Source organism: Chamaea fasciata, unplaced genomic scaffold, assembly GCF_029207755.1.
Source record: "Chamaea fasciata isolate MVZ Bird 193981 ecotype frontalis unplaced genomic scaffold, bChaFas1.0.hap1 SCAF_3, whole genome shotgun sequence".
Lineage (NCBI taxonomy): Eukaryota > Metazoa > Chordata > Aves > Passeriformes > Sylviidae > Chamaea > Chamaea fasciata.
The window spans coordinates 28,090,659-28,112,570 of NW_027094088.1; the positions used below are offsets into that span (position 1 = coordinate 28,090,659).

The following is a 21,912-nucleotide window of genomic DNA, read 5'->3' on the forward strand; positions in this document are numbered from 1 at the left end:
GCAGCAGGACAGGCAGGATCCAGGGCAGGCTGCAGTGCACCACAGCCCTTTCCTGCTGGGGCAATGCCTGCTGATCCAAAGGCAGCCTCAGTGTCAAAACCCTGCTCTGTCCCGCCCACATTTCTCTCCGGTGTGCAGGCAAACACTGGAGTTGATCTAATTGTTGAAATAAAGCTAGCTTTGTTCACAGGGAACCATCTTTTCGGTGTAATTCCAATTCCTGGGAAGGGCAACAAGTGCCACCTTCGGCACCTGCAGAATGAGCCTGAGGCACAAAGGGACAGAGTGGCTCCAGAGAGCACCAGTGTGCCTGGTCAGAGAGGAGAGTGCCCTGAGCCACCATGGGCTGGAGGAACCCGGTACACCAAGCCTAGGAAGGGGATAGGACAAAAGCAGACACCTTGGGGACAGTGCTCAAATGCCCGTGGGCTGATGATTTAGGGCCTGGTGTAGGCTTGGGCAAAGAGAACAGACCAGAGACAGTCCCAAGCATGACAAGGGAAGCTCCTGCCTCCTGAGTGGACTGCCAGTGATGGCTTGGGAGGGCTGACCTGAAACAGAGATTGGACAGAGATAAAAAAGGAAGTAGGTATTTCTTGAAAGGCCTCCAGAATCCACCTTGGCCAGGACAGGAGCCTGATCAGGGCTATCCACAAGTTGGACAAATAATGGCCACAAAATGGCTGCCGGGTCACAAGATCTTAAGTTTTTATTAAGTTTTGGTCCATTTGCATATTGGGGTTTAATTGTCCAATTACAGCTTCGGGTTGTGGGGTCTCATCCTTCTTGTTTTCTCTCTTCAGTCCGCTGTTGTTTATGCTGTTGGCCTGAAAGTTGTCCTTGGTCCTCAGCAGGAAAAGGATTTGTTTGTCTACTTACTCTATGAAAAGAGCCTACTAGCACTTAATGCGAGGCTCAGAACTACACCCCTAAGCAGCACAGAATCGGAAACTAGGAAAGCTAAAGCTTAAGGCCCGTCACCAGTGCCCTAAGGCAGAGCCAGAGTTCACAGGTAGTAAAGGGGGACTGATGTGCTGGGCGGTCACACTTCACAGATACTCAAAGGAAGAGCTGGGCGCATTCTGGGGAGAGGAACCTGGCAGAAACAGTAGGAGAGCACACCGGGAATGCCATGGAAGGCCAAAGTGAGTGGGCCAACAGCAGCTGCAACACCGAGGCTGTTCACAGGCAGGGAGGGCCAAGCCTGGGAGCCATGGGGAAAAGATCCCTGGGATTGGCTCCAAATTTGGGAGGAGACAAAGGCAGAGACAGGGAGGAGTCAAGGAAGATGAGGTTGCTGTGTAAGTCTGGCAAACGGAGAGAAGGAGCAGTCAAAGATCCAGCTGCACAGACACAAACTGCAGCTTGCCGTGCCTCCTTGTCTGAGTGCTGCACATAAGCACCACAGGATGGGCAAGAACCTTCTTATCTCGACTCACTAATTAACAAATCCTCTACAAACTGTACAAATTTGCCCCAGAATTTATACTCTTTTCAATCAAACCTCAATATTTGGGGCGGTGGGACGGGCAAAGAAAAAAATGACAGCCTAATGCCACGGGGAAGACAGTTGTTGAAGGCAGTTGCTGTCTTTTCCAGGTGAAGGCAAGTGAACACTGACTTTCTAAATATACTGGAATGTTGCGGTGTGAAAATTATGACTTTGCAACTTTACGTAGAATGGTTTGTTCCAGATTACCCCGTGTTCCAACCCCTTTGGTTTTTCCCTAGTTGTGGCTCCTGTCCATCTCCCTGCAACCCTGCCCAGACTCTGGTGGGGGGCTGGGGTGATTGGCAGAGCCTATGACTTCTCCGCCCTGTAGCGTGTATCAGATGCCCTGCGTACTGTCTTTTTGTCCTGGTAACTCCCACCCCCCATGGTATTGGTCCTGGGCTAATCCCTGCCCCTCTCCACACCCCTGGTACTTAAGGTCAAGGAGAGCCCAGAGAAGTCATTTTTCACCTGGCCAGCTGGCAGCAATCAACCTATCTTGTCACCCACGTGAGAGTCTGCCTGTCTTCCACGCCGGAGCCACACTTCTACCTGAGGGCCAGGGCTCACACAGCAAGAAGGAACCGGAGCTGTACCAATTAATGCGTGTTCAGGACCGAGCTAGCCGTTGCAGCTCTGAACGCCCGCATTAATGGAAGGCTTCAAAATGCCTTGGGCTAGGTGTCACTCCGTCTGCTTCTGGATATTCTTCTTGGGTTCCAGGCAAATGGAGTCCTGTCTCACGGCATGTGGCATTCTTCCCTTTGTATTAATCAAGGTGGGCTGTGCTGAGAGCAATCATCCCACATCTGTACTTGCCCCTGCCAGCCTGGCATAAGCTTCTTCAAATATTTACTGAAGTAAATTTCAGGGGCTGCCCGCTCACTAAAGACACTGAGTCCAAGAGTGTCACTCAGGGTTGGGGATGGTCATTACCCTGCCCAGAGGGGAGACAAGCTTCGAGCTGCCCCATCATCCTGGCACAACCTTACTGTGCAAAATTCTGCTGCCCATTAAGAAGTTCTCCCAGTTCTCTACAACTTTGGCCACAGACACGTCCTCACCTAAAACAGGGATATTTCCCACCACGTCAAACACCTTGGTGCATGTGAAGCCCTCTTCTGCGTGCCAAGAAGGGATTTCCACCCCCTTCTGTGTGTGCTCTGGCACCCATTGTGCGGCATGAGGGACACAAGGTTCTCCCTGTGCCTGTGTGCAAAAGCCTTCAAGCAGAGACTCGAGCCCCTCTACCTCACAACTTACGGGGGCCTCCACAACTCCTCTGTGGCCACCTCACACCGCTCGTGCTGCGCACACCTTCTCCACCCACTACCCACGACTTCACCGAATCTGCGGCAAATGCCACAGCAATAGAGAGGCTCAATTCCACGCTTATAATTTACACAGACTCTGCACATGGAATTATAACACTCCTCCCGTGGCTCCTTCCTGCTCTAAAGGTCCCAGGTGAACTCACCAGTAGCTGCTCTTCAGGACGGAGGCTCCAGCAGTACTGTCCTTAGGTCCCATCTGGGCTGCCAAAATGCTGAGGAATCTCCCCTGTGTGACCATTCCAGAGGCACAGGTGACTCCAACAAGCTGATGGGTGACCCGTTTGATTCCCTACCCACACCACTCTCAGCCAGTCAGAGCGGGTATCCGTACCCATTCAACCTCAGGATTCATTCCCCCAGCAGACTCGCAGATGTCACATTCCAGAAAGAGCCACCGGCTCCTGCTGCAGCACTCAGGGTCCGTTCAAATCCCTGGCCTGTGCCACAGCTCCCTGTGCCCTCTGTCATGCAAAGGGTGGCAGTCTCTGGTCCCAGACTCCCACCAGCCAGAGCTCAATCTGCAGCTGGCACTGCAGCTGCACAACCAGCTCCCTGCCCCAAATGGATTCCTCAGCAGCTGCTGGCCTCAGAGACTGCACAGCCTCATCCTGCAAGAAGAGGGGCCTAAAGAAAGCAGCAGAGAGCAGCCCTTCTTACAAGGGCAGGTCCTCAAAGGACAAGGGCAATGGCTTTACAGCGACAGAGGGTAGCTTCGTATGAGATACTGGGAAGAAATTCTTGACTGTCAGGCTGCAGACATACTGGCACGGGTTGCCCAGAGCAGCTGCGGATGCCTGTTTTTCATGTAGGCAAAGTCAGCACAGAAGACACAGACACCAACTTCAGGAATAAATGCAACTTACTGTAATTCAAAACCGCAAAGAATGGGAAAAGGATAAGCTAAGCAATGCATCTAATCGTTACTGTAAAAGACTGCCTACAGTGATGAAGGGAGACACATCACAAGTTACCCTAATCCTTGACCATCATACAGGTCTGCCCATCAACGGGGGGGGAAGCCAGTGTCAGTCACAGTGAAGGACTGGAGAACCACTGCCAGCAACTGGGAAATCCTGCAGGTGCCTTCCCCTCCAGGCAATGAGGTTTCTGACTGGGCTGCGAGAGAGGCCCATCTTTATGCTGTTGAATAAACAAGCTACCAGAACTTCTAGTGCAGGATCATCTGGTTTTTTTCTCCTCTTGGGATGCTCCCCAGGCCTTGGAGGACTCCAGGAGGAACCAAGGAAGTTGTCTGTGATCCTACATCCCAAAAGAAGGCCAGATGTGGCCTTGTCCAGTTTCTGATTAGCGAAAGGCAAATCCACGTTTTGCCGATGAGCGGATCTCGACAACATTTGGTTGGAAGGTTCACGCAGAGGCCAACCTTTGATCAAGAGCTCTGGTTCCTGCCTCAGTCAGGTCCTGTTGATAAAGACTTTGTACTTCAATGTCCCATCCTCCCTCAAATTGTCCAACGACAGCTTCTGAGCCAGGCTCTGAGCAAACTTCTCCAGTACAAACTATCCATCCCTACCAATGGCAGGAAGTCGGAGCTATGTGATTTCCAAGGTCCCTTCCACCCCAAACCATTCCACGGCCCATGGATTCGGTGTTGCCCCTCCCCCAGTGGGCCCCGGTTGCACAGGCCCCCACAGCGCCCCAAACACGGAACCCAGCCCTCAGTGACATCAGCCCCGGGGCCGGGGCCACCACGGGCAGCGCGGCTGCTGCCGGGCACTGCGGCTGTGGCTGTGCTGCTGCACGGAGCCCTCAGTGCTTGCAGCTGACACGTGCCTCTGGCAGCCATGAATCGGCTCGGCCTCCTCGTCCTGCTGACCGTGGCCGCGCTGGCCCACGGCATACAGTACCCCTGCGGGTAAGTGGCCCCAGGCCCTGGGAGGGAGCCGTGGCAACACTTGGGGCCTTCCCTGGAGGGGACCCGCCTGTCCCCCGTGGCTGGGCCACAGCTTCCTACCCACCATGGGGAAGCCTCCGTTCCTTGGACAGACAAACATCCCATGGGCTTCCCTGGCCTGCTGGGCCTGCAAACGCTTGTGGGGAGGGCACAGGGCTGAGCTTCAGCCTGAGCCACAGCAGGCCACGCAGCAGCATGGAAATGACTTTCTGCTTGCAGAGGTTCCTGCGGCCTCCGCGCTCCGCAACCTGACTACTACCCCATGACTTATTCCACCGGCAACGAAGCTTACGACTTCGGCATGACACGCATTGTGGGTGGAGTAGGCGCTCTGGAAGCATCCTGGCCCTGGATCGTCAGCATCCAACATCCCCTTTCACCGAACCTGGGTCATTGGTGTGGAGGGTCCCTCATCACTGCAGATTGGGTCCTCACGGCGGCCCACTGCTTCGACAAGTTTGAGTAAGGCAGACCAGGGAATGGGGACACCCTCGCTACACCAGCAGGTGCCCTGTCAGCAGCCACCACCTGCTACTCCCGTCCCCTTTCCTCTCAGGCAGTCCAGCTGCCACACTGCTCAGGAGAAGCCTGGGCTTGTGCCAAGGCTTCCTAGCGGCCTCCAGCTCGACATTCCCCCAGCCTCATGTGTGTGAGGGCACTCACACCTGCCAGAGCACTGCTCCCTCTCTGCCTTGCCAAGCAGAAGAGAGGCAGCTGCTGGGCTGCTGTGGTACATGGCTCTGCTCCCTCTCAGCCCTCTCTCCATCTTCTTTCCAGTGACATCAGCATGCTGTATGTGGTGCTTGGAGCTACCAAGTTCACTCAGCCGGGCCCTGGGGCCGTAGTTCGCAACGTGAAGCAGGTGGTGGTTCACCCCTACTACAAGCGTGCCGACTTCAGCTACGACATTGCCCTGCTGCAACTGGACGGTTCTGTCCAGTGCAGCGCCTACATCCAGCTGGCCTGTCTGGCTGACCCCGCCCTAGAAGTCTCAAAGCTCAACAACTGCTGGATCGCTGGCTGGGGTTCCACCACTGCAAGATGTGAGTTCCAGCTAAGTGCAGTGGGGAGAGGGTTTGGGCTTCCTCACAGCAGAGTCCAAAGCCAGGCTGAAGGACGTAGCCCGGTGCAGAGATGGGCCTGGCCTGCTCCCCAAGGGCGGGAAGCAGGGACACCGTGCCCTAGCGCCTCTGCGGAGGGAAAGCCGTGCCCAAGGGACAGGGATTCCCCTCAGACGGGGAAGGAGAACTGACATGGGGGTGCTGAGGGCTTATTGCTTTCTCTGCTCACAGCTCAAGGTTCACGTGGTCGCCTGCAGGAGGCCAAGGTCCAGCTCATCAATTCCCAGCTCTGCAACAGCAGTGACTGGTATGCAGGGAAAGTCCACCCCTACAACTTGTGTGCTGGTTACCCACAGGGCGCCATCGACGCCTGCCAGGTATGAATGTGTCACGAGCCTCTCAGCCCCCAGCAGCACCAGCAGCCCTGGCAGCGCTGCCCAAACACAGCCCAGGGTCTGCTTTGCCCCGGCCAGTTCTCCCGGTCACCCTCCCAGCCCCAGCTCCCCCCCAGCTGCTGGGGGGGGGGGGGGGGGCTTCCTACACACTCCCCATCCACTCCTACTTGCCCAGTGCCCCCCTTGTGCCAGAAAGCCCAGAAAGCCCAGCTAGCGCTCTCGGCAGCGCAGAGATCCGGGTGCCAAACATCCATGCTCTGCACATCCAGGACTCCTGCCTTGTGCAGAGAGGACACAGAGAGCCCTACCCTACAGGACTCCAAGCCATTCACAGCCAAGGCTCTGGAGGCTCCAGCCTCTGAGGAGAGCCTTCCTCTGCCTGGAATACAGTTCTGGCAGGGGCTGTGAGAGAAGAGGAGACAGCCCCGGTGCTGGCAGGGGCCACTCAACACCACCTTAATCCTCTCTGCTCTATTGCAGGGCGACAGTGGTGGTCCTCTCATGTGCAAGGACAACACCGCCGAGTACTGGTGGGTTGTCGGCATAACCAGCTGGGGAGAAGGCTGCGCCAGACCAAAGCAGCCTGGAATCTACATCTCCACTCGGCACTTCTATCACTGGATTGACTACAACATGCGTGCATACCACACCGCTGAAAGTGCTTCCTGAGCAGCAGGACAGGCAGGATCCAGGGCAGGCTGCAGTGCACCACAGCCCTTTCCTGCTGGGGCAATGCCTGCTGATCCAAAGGCAGCCTCAGTGTCAAAACCCTGCTCTGTCCCGCCCACATTTCTCTCCGGTGTGCAGGCAAACACTGGAGTTGATCTAATTGTTGAAATAAAGCTAGCTTTGTTCACAGGGAACCATCTTTTCGGTGTAATTCCAATTCCTGGGAAGGGCAACAAGTGCCACCTTCGGCACCTGCAGAATGAGCCTGAGGCACAAAGGGACAGAGTGGCTCCAGAGAGCACCAGTGTGCCTGGTCAGAGAGGAGAGTGCCCTGAGCCACCATGGGCTGGAGGAACCCGGTACACCAAGCCTAGGAAGGGGATAGGACAAAAGCAGACACCTTGGGGACAGTGCTCAAATGCCCGTGGGCTGATGATTTAGGGCCTGGTGTAGGCTTGGGCAAAGAGAACAGACCAGAGACAGTCCCAAGCATGACAAGGGAAGCTCCTGCCTCCTGAGTGGACTGCCAGTGATGGCTTGGGAGGGCTGACCTGAAACAGAGATTGGACAGAGATAAAAAAGGAAGTAGGTATTTCTTGAAAGGCCTCCAGAATCCACCTTGGCCAGGACAGGAGCCTGATCAGGGCTATCCACAAGTTGGACAAATAATGGCCACAAAATGGCTGCCGGGTCACAAGATCTTAAGTTTTTATTAAGTTTTGGTCCATTTGCATATTGGGGTTTAATTGTCCAATTGCAGCTTCGGGTTGTGGGGTCTCATCCTTCTTGTTTTCTCTCTTCAGTCCGCTGTTGTTTATGCTGTTGGCCTGAAAGTTGTCCTTGGTCCTCAGCAGGAAAAGGATTTGTTTGTCTACTTACTCTATGAAAAGAGCCTACTAGCACTTAATGCGAGGCTCAGAACTACACCCCTAAGCAGCACAGAATCTGAAACTAGGAAAGCTAAAGCTTAAGGCCCGTCACCAGTGCCCTAAGGCAGAGCCAGAGTTCACAGGTAGTAAAGGGGGACTGATGTGCTGGGCGGTCACACTTCACAGATACTCAAAGGAAGAGCTGGGCGCATTCTGGGGAGAGGAACCTGGCAGAAACAGTAGGAGAGCACACCGGGAATGCCATGGAAGGCCAAAGTGAGTGGGCCAACAGCAGCTGCAACACCGAGGCTGTTCACAGGCAGGGAGGGCCAAGCCTGGGAGCCATGGGGAAAAGATCCCTGGGCTTGGCTCCAAATTTGGGAGGAGACAAAGGCAGAGACAGGGAGGAGTCAAGGAAGATGAGGTTGCTGTGTAAGTCTGGCAAACGGAGAGAAGGAGCAGTCAAAGATCCAGCTGCACAGACACAAACTGCAGCTTGCCGTGCCTCCTTGTCTGAGTGCTGCACATAAGCACCACAGGATGGGCAAGAACCTTCTTATCTCGACTCACTAATTAAAAAATCCTCTACAAACTGTACAAATTTGCCCCAGAATTTATACTCTTTTCAATCAAACCTCAATATTTGGGGCGGTGGGACGGGCAAAGAAAAAAATGACAGCCTAATGCCACGGGGAAGACAGTTGTTGAAGGCAGTTGCTGTCTTTTCCAGGTGAAGGCAAGTGAACACTGACTTTCTAAATATACTGGAATGTTGCGGTGTGAAAATTATGACTTTGCAACTTTACGTAGAATGGTTTGTTCCAGATTACCCCGTGTTCCAACCCCTTTGGTTTTTCCCTAGTTGTGGCTCCTGTCCATCTCCCTGCAACCCTGCCCAGACTCTGGTGGGGGGCTGGGGTGATTGGCAGAGCCTATGACTTCTCCGCCCTGTAGCGTGTATCAGATGCCCTGCGTACTGTCTTTTTGTCCTGGTAACTCCCACCCCCCATGGTATTGGTCCTGGGCTAATCCCTGCCCCTCTCCACACCCCTGGTACTTAAGGTCAAGGAGAGCCCAGAGAAGTCATTTTTCACCTGGCCAGCTGGCAGCAATCAACCTATCTTGTCACCCACGTGAGAGTCTGCCTGTCTTCCACGCCGGAGCCACACTTCTACCTGAGGGCCAGGGCTCACACAGCAAGAAGGAACCGGAGCTGTACCAATTAATGCGTGTTCAGGACCGAGCTAGCCGTTGCAGCTCTGAACGCCCGCATTAATGGAAGGCTTCAAAATGCCTTGGGCTAGGTGTCACTCCGTCTGCTTCTGGATATTCTTCTTGGGTTCCAGGCAAATGGAGTCCTGTCTCACGGCATGTGGCATTCTTCCCTTTGTATTAATCAAGGTGGGCTGTGCTGAGAGCAATCATCCCACATCTGTACTTGCCCCTGCCAGCCTGGCATAAGCTTCTTCAAATATTTACTGAAGTAAATTTCAGGGGCTGCCCGCTCACTAAAGACACTGAGTCCAAGAGTGTCACTCAGGGTTGGGGATGGTCATTACCCTGCCCAGAGGGGAGACAAGCTTCGAGCTGCCCCATCATCCTGGCACAACCTTACTGTGCAAAATTCTGCTGCCCATTAAGAAGTTCTCCCAGTTCTCTACAACTTTGGCCACAGACACGTCCTCACCTAAAACAGGGATATTTCCCACCACGTCAAACACCTTGGTGCATGTGAAGCCCTCTTCTGCGTGCCAAGAAGGGATTTCCACCCCCTTCTGTGTGTGCTCTGGCACCCATTGTGCGGCATGAGGGACACAAGGTTCTCCCTGTGCCTGTGTGCAAAAGCCTTCAAGCAGAGACTCGAGCCCCTCTACCTCACAACTTACGGGGGCCTCCACAACTCCTCTGTGGCCACCTCACACCGCTCGTGCTGCGCACACCTTCTCCACCCACTACCCACGACTTCACCGAATCTGCGGCAAATGCCACAGCAATAGAGAGGCTCAATTCCACGCTTATAATTTACACAGACTCTGCACATGGAATTATAACACTCCTCCCGTGGCTCCTTCCTGCTCTAAAGGTCCCAGGTGAACTCACCAGTAGCTGCTCTTCAGGACGGAGGCTCCAGCAGTACTGTCCTTAGGTCCCATCTGGGCTGCCAAAATGCTGAGGAATCTCCCCTGTGTGACCATTCCAGAGGCACAGGTGACTCCAACAAGCTGATGGGTGACCCGTTTGATTCCCTACCCACACCACTCTCAGCCAGTCAGAGCGGGTATCCGTACCCATTCAACCTCAGGATTCATTCCCCCAGCAGACTCGCAGATGTCACATTCCAGAAAGAGCCACCGGCTCCTGCTGCAGCACTCAGGGTCCGTTCAAATCCCTGGCCTGTGCCACAGCTCCCTGTGCCCTCTGTCATGCAAAGGGTGGCAGTCTCTGGTCCCAGACTCCCACCAGCCAGAGCTCAATCTGCAGCTGGCACTGCAGCTGCACAACCAGCTCCCTGCCCCAAATGGATTCCTCAGCAGCTGCTGGCCTCAGAGACTGCACAGCCTCATCCTGCAAGAAGAGGGGCCTAAAGAAAGCAGCAGAGAGCAGCCCTTCTTACAAGGGCAGGTCCTCAAAGGACAAGGGCAATGGCTTTACAGCGACAGAGGGTAGCTTCGTATGAGATACTGGGAAGAAATTCTTGACTGTCAGGCTGCAGACATACTGGCACGGGTTGCCCAGAGCAGCTGCGGATGCCTGTTTTTCATGTAGGCAAAGTCAGCACAGAAGACACAGACACCAACTTCAGGAATAAATGCAACTTACTGTAATTCAAAACCGCAAAGAATGGGAAAAGGATAAGCTAAGCAATGCATCTAATCGTTACTGTAAAAGACTGCCTACAGTGATGAAGGGAGACACATCACAAGTTACCCTAATCCTTGACCATCATGCAGGTCTGCCCATCAACGGGGGGGGAAGCCAGTGTCAGTCACAGTGAAGGACTGGAGAACCACTGCCAGCAACTGGGAAATCCTGCAGGTGCCTTCCCCTCCAGGCAATGAGGTTTCTGACTGGGCTGCGAGAGAGGCCCATCTTTATGCTGTTGAATAAACAAGCTACCAGAACTTCTAGTGCAGGATCATCTGGTTTTTTTCTCCTCTTGGGATGCTCCCCAGGCCTTGGAGGACTCCAGGAGGAACCAAGGAAGTTGTCTGTGATCCTACATCCCAAAAGAAGGCCAGATGTGGCCTTGTCCAGTTTCTGATTAGCGAAAGGCAAATCCACGTTTTGCCGATGAGCGGATCTCGACAACATTTGGTTGGAAGGTTCACGCAGAGGCCAACCTTTGATCAAGAGCTCTGGTTCCTGCCTCAGTCAGGTCCTGTTGATAAAGACTTTGTACTTCAATGTCCCATCCTCCCTCAAATTGTCCAACGACAGCTTCTGAGCCAGGCTCTGAGCAAACTTCTCCAGTACAAACTATCCATCCCTACCAATGGCAGGAAGTCGGAGCTATGTGATTTCCAAGGTCCCTTCCACCCCAAACCATTCCACGGCCCATGGATTCGGTGTTGCCCCTCCCCCAGTGGGCCCCGGTTGCACAGGCCCCCACAGCGCCCCAAACACGGAACCCAGCCCTCAGTGACATCAGCCCCGGGGCCGGGGCCACCACGGGCAGCGCGGCTGCTGCCGGGCACTGCGGCTGTGGCTGTGCTGCTGCACGGAGCCCTCAGTGCTTGCAGCTGACACGTGCCTCTGGCAGCCATGAATCGGCTCGGCCTCCTCGTCCTGCTGACCGTGGCCGCGCTGGCCCACGGCATACAGTACCCCTGCGGGTAAGTGGCCCCAGGCCCTGGGAGGGAGCCGTGGCAACACTTGGGGCCTTCCCTGGAGGGGACCCGCCTGTCCCCCGTGGCTGGGCCACAGCTTCCTACCCACCATGGGGAAGCCTCCGTTCCTTGGACAGACAAACATCCCATGGGCTTCCCTGGCCTGCTGGGCCTGCAAACGCTTGTGGGGAGGGCACAGGGCTGAGCTTCAGCCTGAGCCACAGCAGGCCACGCAGCAGCATGGAAATGACTTTCTGCTTGCAGAGGTTCCTGCGGCCTCCGCGCTCCGCAACCTGACTACTACCCCATGACTTATTCCACCGGCAACGAAGCTTACGACTTCGGCATGACACGCATTGTGGGTGGAGTAGGCGCTCTGGAAGCATCCTGGCCCTGGATCGTCAGCATCCAACATCCCCTTTCACCGAACCTGGGTCATTGGTGTGGAGGGTCCCTCATCACTGCAGATTGGGTCCTCACGGCGGCCCACTGCTTCGACAAGTTTGAGTAAGGCAGACCAGGGAATGGGGACACCCTCGCTACACCAGCAGGTGCCCTGTCAGCAGCCACCACCTGCTACTCCCGTCCCCTTTCCTCTCAGGCAGTCCAGCTGCCACACTGCTCAGGAGAAGCCTGGGCTTGTGCCAAGGCTTCCTAGCGGCCTCCAGCTCGACATTCCCCCAGCCTCATGTGTGTGAGGGCACTCACACCTGCCAGAGCACTGCTCCCTCTCTGCCTTGCCAAGCAGAAGAGAGGCAGCTGCTGGGCTGCTGTGGTACATGGCTCTGCTCCCTCTCAGCCCTCTCTCCATCTTCTTTCCAGTAACATCAGCATGCTGTATGTGGTGCTTGGAGCTACCAAGTTCACTCAGCCGGGCCCTGGGGCCGTAGTTCGCAACGTGAAGCAGGTGGTGGTTCACCCCTACTACAAGCGTGCCGACTTCAGCTACGACATTGCCCTGCTGCAACTGGACGGTTCTGTCCAGTGCAGCGCCTACATCCAGCTGGCCTGTCTGGCTGACCCCGCCCTAGAAGTCTCAAAGCTCAACAACTGCTGGATCGCTGGCTGGGGTTCCACCACTGCAAGATGTGAGTTCCAGCTAAGTGCAGTGGGGAGAGGGTTTGGGCTTCCTCACAGCAGAGTCCAAAGCCAGGCTGAAGGACGTAGCCCGGTGCAGAGATGGGCCTGGCCTGCTCCCCAAGGGCGGGAAGCAGGGACACCGTGCCCTAGCGCCTCTGCGGAGGGAAAGCCGTGCCCAAGGGACAGGGATTCCCCTCAGACGGGGAAGGAGAACTGACATGGGGGTGCTGAGGGCTTATTGCTTTCTCTGCTCACAGCTCAAGGTTCACGTGGTCGCCTGCAGGAGGCCAAGGTCCAGCTCATCAATTCCCAGCTCTGCAACAGCAGTGACTGGTATGCAGGGAAAGTCCACCCCTACAACTTGTGTGCTGGTTACCCACAGGGCGCCATCGACGCCTGCCAGGTATGAATGTGTCACGAGCCTCTCAGCCCCCAGCAGCACCAGCAGCCCTGGCAGCGCTGCCCAAACACAGCCCAGGGTCTGCTTTGCCCCGGCCAGTTCTCCCGGTCACCCTCCCAGCCCCAGCTCCCCCCCAGCTGCTGGGGGGGGGGGGGGGGCTTCCTACACACTCCCCATCCACTCCTACTTGCCCAGTGCCCCCCTTGTGCCAGAAAGCCCAGAAAGCCCAGCTAGCGCTCTCGGCAGCGCAGAGATCCGGGTGCCAAACATCCATGCTCTGCACATCCAGGACTCCTGCCTTGTGCAGAGAGGACACAGAGAGCCCTACCCTACAGGACCCCAAGCCATTCACAGCCAAGGCTCTGGAGGCTCCAGCCTCTGAGGAGAGCCTTCCTCTGCCTGGAATACAGTTCTGGCAGGGGCTGTGAGAGAAGAGGAGACAGCCCCGGTGCTGGCAGGGGCCACTCAACACCACCTTAATCCTCTCTGCTCTATTGCAGGGCGACAGTGGTGGTCCTCTCATGTGCAAGGACAACACCGCCGAGTACTGGTGGGTTGTCGGCATAACCAGCTGGGGAGAAGGCTGCGCCAGACCAAAGCAGCCTGGAATCTACATCTCCACTCGGCACTTCTATCACTGGATTGACTACAACATGCGTGCATACCACACCGCTGAAAGTGCTTCCTGAGCAGCAGGACAGGCAGGATCCAGGGCAGGCTGCAGTGCACCACAGCCCTTTCCTGCTGGGGCAATGCCTGCTGATCCAAAGGCAGCCTCAGTGTCAAAACCCTGCTCTGTCCCGCCCACATTTCTCTCCGGTGTGCAGGCAAACACTGGAGTTGATCTAATTGTTGAAATAAAGCTAGCTTTGTTCACAGGGAACCATCTTTTCGGTGTAATTCCAATTCCTGGGAAGGGCAACAAGTGCCACCTTCGGCACCTGCAGAATGAGCCTGAGGCACAAAGGGACAGAGTGGCTCCAGAGAGCACCAGTGTGCCTGGTCAGAGAGGAGAGTGCCCTGAGCCACCATGGGCTGGAGGAACCCGGTACACCAAGCCTAGGAAGGGGATAGGACAAAAGCAGACACCTTGGGGACAGTGCTCAAATGCCCGTGGGCTGATGATTTAGGGCCTGGTGTAGGCTTGGGCAAAGAGAACAGACCAGAGACAGTCCCAAGCATGACAAGGGAAGCTCCTGCCTCCTGAGTGGACTGCCAGTGATGGCTTGGGAGGGCTGACCTGAAACAGAGATTGGACAGAGATAAAAAAGGAAGTAGGTATTTCTTGAAAGGCCTCCAGAATCCACCTTGGCCAGGACAGGAGCCTGATCAGGGCTATCCACAAGTTGGACAAATAATGGCCACAAAATGGCTGCCGGGTCACAAGATCTTAAGTTTTTATTAAGTTTTGGTCCATTTGCATATTGGGGTTTAATTGTCCAATTGCAGCTTCGGGTTGTGGGGTCTCATCCTTCTTGTTTTCTCTCTTCAGTCCGCTGTTGTTTATGCTGTTGGCCTGAAAGTTGTCCTTGGTCCTCAGCAGGAAAAGGATTTGTTTGTCTACTTACTCTATGAAAAGAGCCTACTAGCACTTAATGCGAGGCTCAGAACTACACCCCTAAGCAGCACAGAATCTGAAACTAGGAAAGCTAAAGCTTAAGGCCCGTCACCAGTGCCCTAAGGCAGAGCCAGAGTTCACAGGTAGTAAAGGGGGACTGATGTGCTGGGCGGTCACACTTCACAGATACTCAAAGGAAGAGCTGGGCGCATTCTGGGGAGAGGAACCTGGCAGAAACAGTAGGAGAGCACACCGGGAATGCCATGGAAGGCCAAAGTGAGTGGGCCAACAGCAGCTGCAACACCGAGGCTGTTCACAGGCAGGGAGGGCCAAGCCTGGGAGCCATGGGGAAAAGATCCCTGGGCTTGGCTCCAAATTTGGGAGGAGACAAAGGCAGAGACAGGGAGGAGTCAAGGAAGATGAGGTTGCTGTGTAAGTCTGGCAAACGGAGAGAAGGAGCAGTCAAAGATCCAGCTGCACAGACACAAACTGCAGCTTGCCGTGCCTCCTTGTCTGAGTGCTGCACATAAGCACCACAGGATGGGCAAGAACCTTCTTATCTCGACTCACTAATTAAAAAATCCTCTACAAACTGTACAAATTTGCCCCAGAATTTATACTCTTTTCAATCAAAGCTCAATATTTGGGGCGGTGGGACGGGCAAAGAAAAAAATGACAGCCTAATGCCACGGGGAAGACAGTTGTTGAAGGCAGTTGCTGTCTTTTCCAGGTGAAGGCAAGTGAACACTGACTTTCTAAATATACTGGAATGTTGCGGTGTGAAAATTATGACTTTGCAACTTTACGTAGAATGGTTTGTTCCAGATTACCCCGTGTTCCAACCCCTTTGGTTTTTCCCTAGTTGTGGCTCCTGTCCATCTCCCTGCAACCCTGCCCAGACTCTGGTGGGGGGCTGGGGTGATTGGCAGAGCCTATGACTTCTCCGCCCTGTAGCGTGTATCAGATGCCCTGCGTACTGTCTTTTTGTCCTGGTAACTCCCACCCCCCATGGTATTGGTCCTGGGCTAATCCCTGCCCCTCTCCACACCCCTGGTACTTAAGGTCAAGGAGAGCCCAGAGAAGTCATTTTTCACCTGGCCAGCTGGCAGCAATCAACCTATCTTGTCACCCACGTGAGAGTCTGCCTGTCTTCCACGCCGGAGCCACACTTCTACCTGAGGGCCAGGGCTCACACAGCAAGAAGGAACCGGAGCTGTACCAATTAATGCGTGTTCAGGACCGAGCTAGCCGTTGCAGCTCTGAACGCCCGCATTAATGGAAGGCTTCAAAATGCCTTGGGCTAGGTGTCACTCCGTCTGCTTCTGGATATTCTTCTTGGGTTCCAGGCAAATGGAGTCCTGTCTCACGGCATGTGGCATTCTTCCCTTTGTATTAATCAAGGTGGGCTGTGCTGAGAGCAATCATCCCACATCTGTACTTGCCCCTGCCAGCCTGGCATAAGCTTCTTCAAATATTTACTGAAGTAAATTTCAGGGGCTGCCCGCTCACTAAAGACACTGAGTCCAAGAGTGTCACTCAGGGTTGGGGATGGTCATTACCCTGCCCAGAGGGGAGACAAGCTTCGAGCTGCCCCATCATCCTGGCACAACCTTACTGTGCAAAATTCTGCTGCCCATTAAGAAGTTCTCCCAGTTCTCTACAACTTTGGCCACAGACACGTCCTCACCTAAAACAGGGATATTTCCCACCACGTCAAACACCTTGGTGCATGTGAAGCCCTCTTCTGCGTGCCAAGAAGGGATTTCCACCCCCTTCTGTGTGTGCTCTGGCACCCATTGTGCGGCATGAGGGACACAAGGTTCTCCCTGTGCCTGTGTGCAAAAGCCTTCAAGCAGAGACTCGAGCCCCTCTACCTCACAACTTACGGGGGCCTCCACAACTCCTCTGTGGCCACCTCACACCGCTCGTGCTGCGCACACCTTCTCCACCCACTACCCACGACTTCACCGAATCTGCGGCAAATGCCACAGCAATAGAGAGGCTCAATTCCACGCTTATAATTTACACAGACTCTGCACATGGAATTATAACACTCCTCCCGTGGCTCCTTCCTGCTCTAAAGGTCCCAGGTGAACTCACCAGTAGCTGCTCTTCAGGACGGAGGCTCCAGCAGTACTGTCCTTAGGTCCCATCTGGGCTGCCAAAATGCTGAGGAATCTCCCCTGTGTGACCATTCCAGAGGCACAGGTGACTCCAACAAGCTGATGGGTGACCCGTTTGATTCCCTACCCACACCACTCTCAGCCAGTCAGAGCGGGTATCCGTACCCATTCAACCTCAGGATTCATTCCCCCAGCAGACTCGCAGATGTCACATTCCAGAAAGAGCCACCGGCTCCTGCTGCAGCACTCAGGGTCCGTTCAAATCCCTGGCCTGTGCCACAGCTCCCTGTGCCCTCTGTCATGCAAAGGGTGGCAGTCTCTGGTCCCAGACTCCCACCAGCCAGAGCTCAATCTGCAGCTGGCACTGCAGCTGCACAACCAGCTCCCTGCCCCAAATGGATTCCTCAGCAGCTGCTGGCCTCAGAGACTGCACAGCCTCATCCTGCAAGAAGAGGGGCCTAAAGAAAGCAGCAGAGAGCAGCCCTTCTTACAAGGGCAGGTCCTCAAAGGACAAGGGCAATGGCTTTACAGCGACAGAGGGTAGCTTCGTATGAGATACTGGGAAGAAATTCTTGACTGTCAGGCTGCAGACATACTGGCACGGGTTGCCCAGAGCAGCTGCGGATGCCTGTTTTTCATGTAGGCAAAGTCAGCACAGAAGACACAGACACCAACTTCAGGAATAAATGCAACTTACTGTAATTCAAAACCGCAAAGAATGGGAAAAGGATAAGCTAAGCAATGCATCTAATCGTTACTGTAAAAGACTGCCTACAGTGATGAAGGGAGACACATCACAAGTTACCCTAATCCTTGACCATCATACAGGTCTGCCCATCAACGGGGGGGGAAGCCAGTGTCAGTCACAGTGAAGGACTGGAGAACCACTGCCAGCAACTGGGAAATCCTGCAGGTGCCTTCCCCTCCAGGCAATGAGGTTTCTGACTGGGCTGCGAGAGAGGCCCATCTTTATGCTGTTGAATAAACAAGCTACCAGAACTTCTAGTGCAGGATCATCTGGTTTTTTTCTCCTCTTGGGATGCTCCCCAGGCCTTGGAGGACTCCAGGAGGAACCAAGGAAGTTGTCTGTGATCCTACATCCCAAAAGAAGGCCAGATGTGGCCTTGTCCAGTTTCTGATTAGCGAAAGGCAAATCCACGTTTTGCCGATGAGCGGATCTCGACAACATTTGGTTGGAAGGTTCACGCAGAGGCCAACCTTTGATCAAGAGCTCTGGTTCCTGCCTCAGTCAGGTCCTGTTGATAAAGACTTTGTACTTCAATGTCCCATCCTCCCTCAAATTGTCCAACGACAGCTTCTGAGCCAGGCTCTGAGCAAACTTCTCCAGTACAAACTATCCATCCCTACCAATGGCAGGAAGTCGGAGCTATGTGATTTCCAAGGTCCCTTCCACCCCAAACCATTCCACGGCCCATGGATTCGGTGTTGCCCCTCCCCCAGTGGGCCCCGGTTGCACAGGCCCCCACAGCGCCCCAAACACGGAACCCAGCCCTCAGTGACATCAGCCCCGGGGCCGGGGCCACCACGGGCAGCGCGGCTGCTGCCGGGCACTGCGGCTGTGGCTGTGCTGCTGCACGGAGCCCTCAGTGCTTGCAGCTGACACGTGCCTCTGGCAGCCATGAATCGGCTCGGCCTCCTCGTCCTGCTGACCGTGGCCGCGCTGGCCCACGGCATACAGTACCCCTGCGGGTAAGTGGCCCCAGGCCCTGGGAGGGAGCCGTGGCAACACTTGGGGCCTTCCCTGGAGGGGACCCGCCTGTCCCCCGTGGCTGGGCCACAGCTTCCTACCCACCATGGGGAAGCCTCCGTTCCTTGGACAGACAAACATCCCATGGGCTTCCCTGGCCTGCTGGGCCTGCAAACGCTTGTGGGGAGGGCACAGGGCTGAGCTTCAGCCTGAGCCACAGCAGGCCACGCAGCAGCATGGAAATGACTTTCTGCTTGCAGAGGTTCCTGCGGCCTCCGCGCTCCGCAACCTGACTACTACCCCATGACTTATTCCACCGGCAACGAAGCTTACGACTTCGGCATGACACGCATTGTGGGTGGAGTAGGCGCTCTGGAAGCATCCTGGCCCTGGATCGTCAGCATCCAACATCCCCTTTCACCGAACCTGGGTCATTGGTGTGGAGGGTCCCTCATCACTGCAGATTGGGTCCTCACGGCGGCCCACTGCTTCGACAAGTTTGAGTAAGGCAGACCAGGGAATGGGGACACCCTCGCTACACCAGCAGGTGCCCTGTCAGCAGCCACCACCTGCTACTCCCGTCCCCTTTCCTCTCAGGCAGTCCAGCTGCCACACTGCTCAGGAGAAGCCTGGGCTTGTGCCAAGGCTTCCTAGCGGCCTCCAGCTCGACATTCCCCCAGCCTCATGTGTGTGAGGGCACTCACACCTGCCAGAGCACTGCTCCCTCTCTGCCTTGCCAAGCAGAAGAGAGGCAGCTGCTGGGCTGCTGTGGTACATGGCTCTGCTCCCTCTCAGCCCTCTCTCCATCTTCTTTCCAGTAACATCAGCATGCTGTATGTGGTGCTTGGAGCTACCAAGTTCACTCAGCCGGGCCCTGGGGCCGTAGTTCGCAACGTGAAGCAGGTGGTGGTTCACCCCTACTACAAGCGTGCCGACTTCAGCTACGACATTGCCCTGCTGCAACTGGACGGTTCTGTCCAGTGCAGCGCCTACATCCAGCTGGCCTGTCTGGCTGACCCCGCCCTAGAAGTCTCAAAGCTCAACAACTGCTGGATCGCTGGCTGGGGTTCCACCACTGCAAGATGTGAGTTCCAGCTAAGTGCAGTGGGGAGAGGGTTTGGGCTTCCTCACAGCAGAGTCCAAAGCCAGGCTGAAGGACGTAGCCCGGTGCAGAGATGGGCCTGGCCTGCTCCCCAAGGGCGGGAAGCAGGGACACCGTGCCCTAGCGCCTCTGCGGAGGGAAAGCCGTGCCCAAGGGACAGGGATTCCCCTCAGACGGGGAAGGAGAACTGACATGGGGGTGCTGAGGGCTTATTGCTTTCTCTGCTCACAGCTCAAGGTTCACGTGGTCGCCTGCAGGAGGCCAAGGTCCAGCTCATCAATTCCCAGCTCTGCAACAGCAGTGACTGGTATGCAGGGAAAGTCCACCCCTACAACTTGTGTGCTGGTTACCCACAGGGCGCCATCGACGCCTGCCAGGTATGAATGTGTCACGAGCCTCTCAGCCCCCAGCAGCACCAGCAGCCCTGGCAGCGCTGCCCAAACACAGCCCAGGGTCTGCTTTGCCCCGGCCAGTTCTCCCGGTCACCCTCCCAGCCCCAGCTCCCCCCCAGCTGCTGGGGGGGGGGGGGGGGGGGCTTCCTACACACTCCCCATCCACTCCTACTTGCCCAGTGCCCCCCTTGTGCCAGAAAGCCCAGAAAGCCCAGCTAGCGCTCTCGGCAGCGCAGAGATCCGGGTGCCAAACATCCATGCTCTGCACATCCAGGACTCCTGCCTTGTGCAGAGAGGACACAGAGAGCCCTACCCTACAGGACCCCAAGCCATTCACAGCCAAGGCTCTGGAGGCTCCAGCCTCTGAGGAGAGCCTTCCTCTGCCTGGAATACAGTTCTGGCAGGGGCTGTGAGAGAAGAGGAGACAGCCCCGGTGCTGGCAGGGGCCACTCAACACCACCTTAATCCTCTCTGCTCTATTGCAGGGCGACAGTGGTGGTCCTCTCATGTGCAAGGACAACACCGCCGAGTACTGGTGGGTTGTCGGCATAACCAGCTGGGGAGAAGGCTGCGCCAGACCAAAGCAGCCTGGAATCTACATCTCCACTCGGCACTTCTATCACTGGATTGACTACAACATGCGTGCATACCACACCGCTGAAAGTGCTTCCTGAGCAGCAGGACAGGCAGGATCCAGGGCAGGCTGCAGTGCACCACAGCCCTTTCCTGCTGGGGCAATGCCTGCTGATCCAAAGGCAGCCTCAGTGTCAAAACCCTGCTCTGTCCCGCCCACATTTCTCTCCGGTGTGCAGGCAAACACTGGAGTTGATCTAATTGTTGAAATAAAGCTAGCTTTGTTCACAGGGAACCATCTTTTCGGTGTAATTCCAATTCCTGGGAAGGGCAACAAGTGCCACCTTCGGCACCTGCAGAATGAGCCTGAGGCACAAAGGGACAGAGTGGCTCCAGAGAGCACCAGTGTGCCTGGTCAGAGAGGAGAGTGCCCTGAGCCACCATGGGCTGGAGGAACCCGGTACACCAAGCCTAGGAAGGGGATAGGACAAAAGCAGACACCTTGGGGACAGTGCTCAAATGCCCGTGGGCTGATGATTTAGGGCCTGGTGTAGGCTTGGGCAAAGAGAACAGACCAGAGACAGTCCCAAGCATGACAAGGGAAGCTCCTGCCTCCTGAGTGGACTGCCAGTGATGGCTTGGGAGGGCTGACCTGAAACAGAGATTGGACAGAGATAAAAAAGGAAGTAGGTATTTCTTGAAAGGCCTCCAGAATCCACCTTGGCCAGGACAGGAGCCTGATCAGGGCTATCCACAAGTTGGACAAATAATGGCCACAAAATGGCTGCCGGGTCACAAGATCTTAAGTTTTTATTAAGTTTTGGTCCATTTGCATATTGGGGTTTAATTGTCCAATTACAGCTTCGGGTTGTGGGGTCTCATCCTTCTTGTTTTCTCTCTTCAGTCCGCTGTTGTTTATGCTGTTGGCCTGAAAGTTGTCCTTGGTCCTCAGCAGGAAAAGGATTTGTTTGTCTACTTACTCTATGAAAAGAGCCTACTAGCACTTAATGCGAGGCTCAGAACTACACCCCTAAGCAGCACAGAATCTGAAACTAGGAAAGCTAAAGCTTAAGGCCCGTCACCAGTGCCCTAAGGCAGAGCCAGAGTTCACAGGTAGTAAAGGGGGACTGATGTGCTGGGCGGTCACACTTCACAGATACTCAAAGGAAGAGCTGGGCGCATTCTGGGGAGAGGAACCTGGCAGAAACAGTAGGAGAGCACACCGGGAATGCCATGGAAGGCCAAAGTGAGTGGGCCAACAGCAGCTGCAACACCGAGGCTGTTCACAGGCAGGGAGGGCCAAGCCTGGGAGCCATGGGGAAAAGATCCCTGGGCTTGGCTCCAAATTTGGGAGGAGACAAAGGCAGAGACAGGGAGGAGTCAAGGAAGATGAGGTTGCTGTGTAAGTCTGGCA

The 21,912-nt window shown here is 55.4% G+C and overlaps 1 protein-coding gene and 1 pseudogene across 1 annotated transcript; both read left to right on the forward strand.

Moving 5' to 3' along the window:
* Positions 1 to 11,869: 11,869 nt before the first annotated feature.
* Positions 11,870 to 13,731, forward strand: LOC136287493 (acrosin-like). Its single transcript, XM_066180282.1, has 4 exons — positions 11,870 to 11,929; positions 12,443 to 12,665; positions 12,900 to 13,045; positions 13,543 to 13,731. Exons 1-4 carry the CDS (start codon positions 11,870 to 11,872, stop codon positions 13,729 to 13,731), a joined length of 618 nt encoding a protein of 205 aa, XP_066036379.1.
* Positions 13,732 to 14,863: 1,132 nt separating this feature from the next.
* On the forward strand, positions 14,864 to 20,599 carry LOC136287494 (acrosin-like; annotated as a pseudogene).
* Positions 20,600 to 21,912: the final 1,313 nt, after the last annotated feature.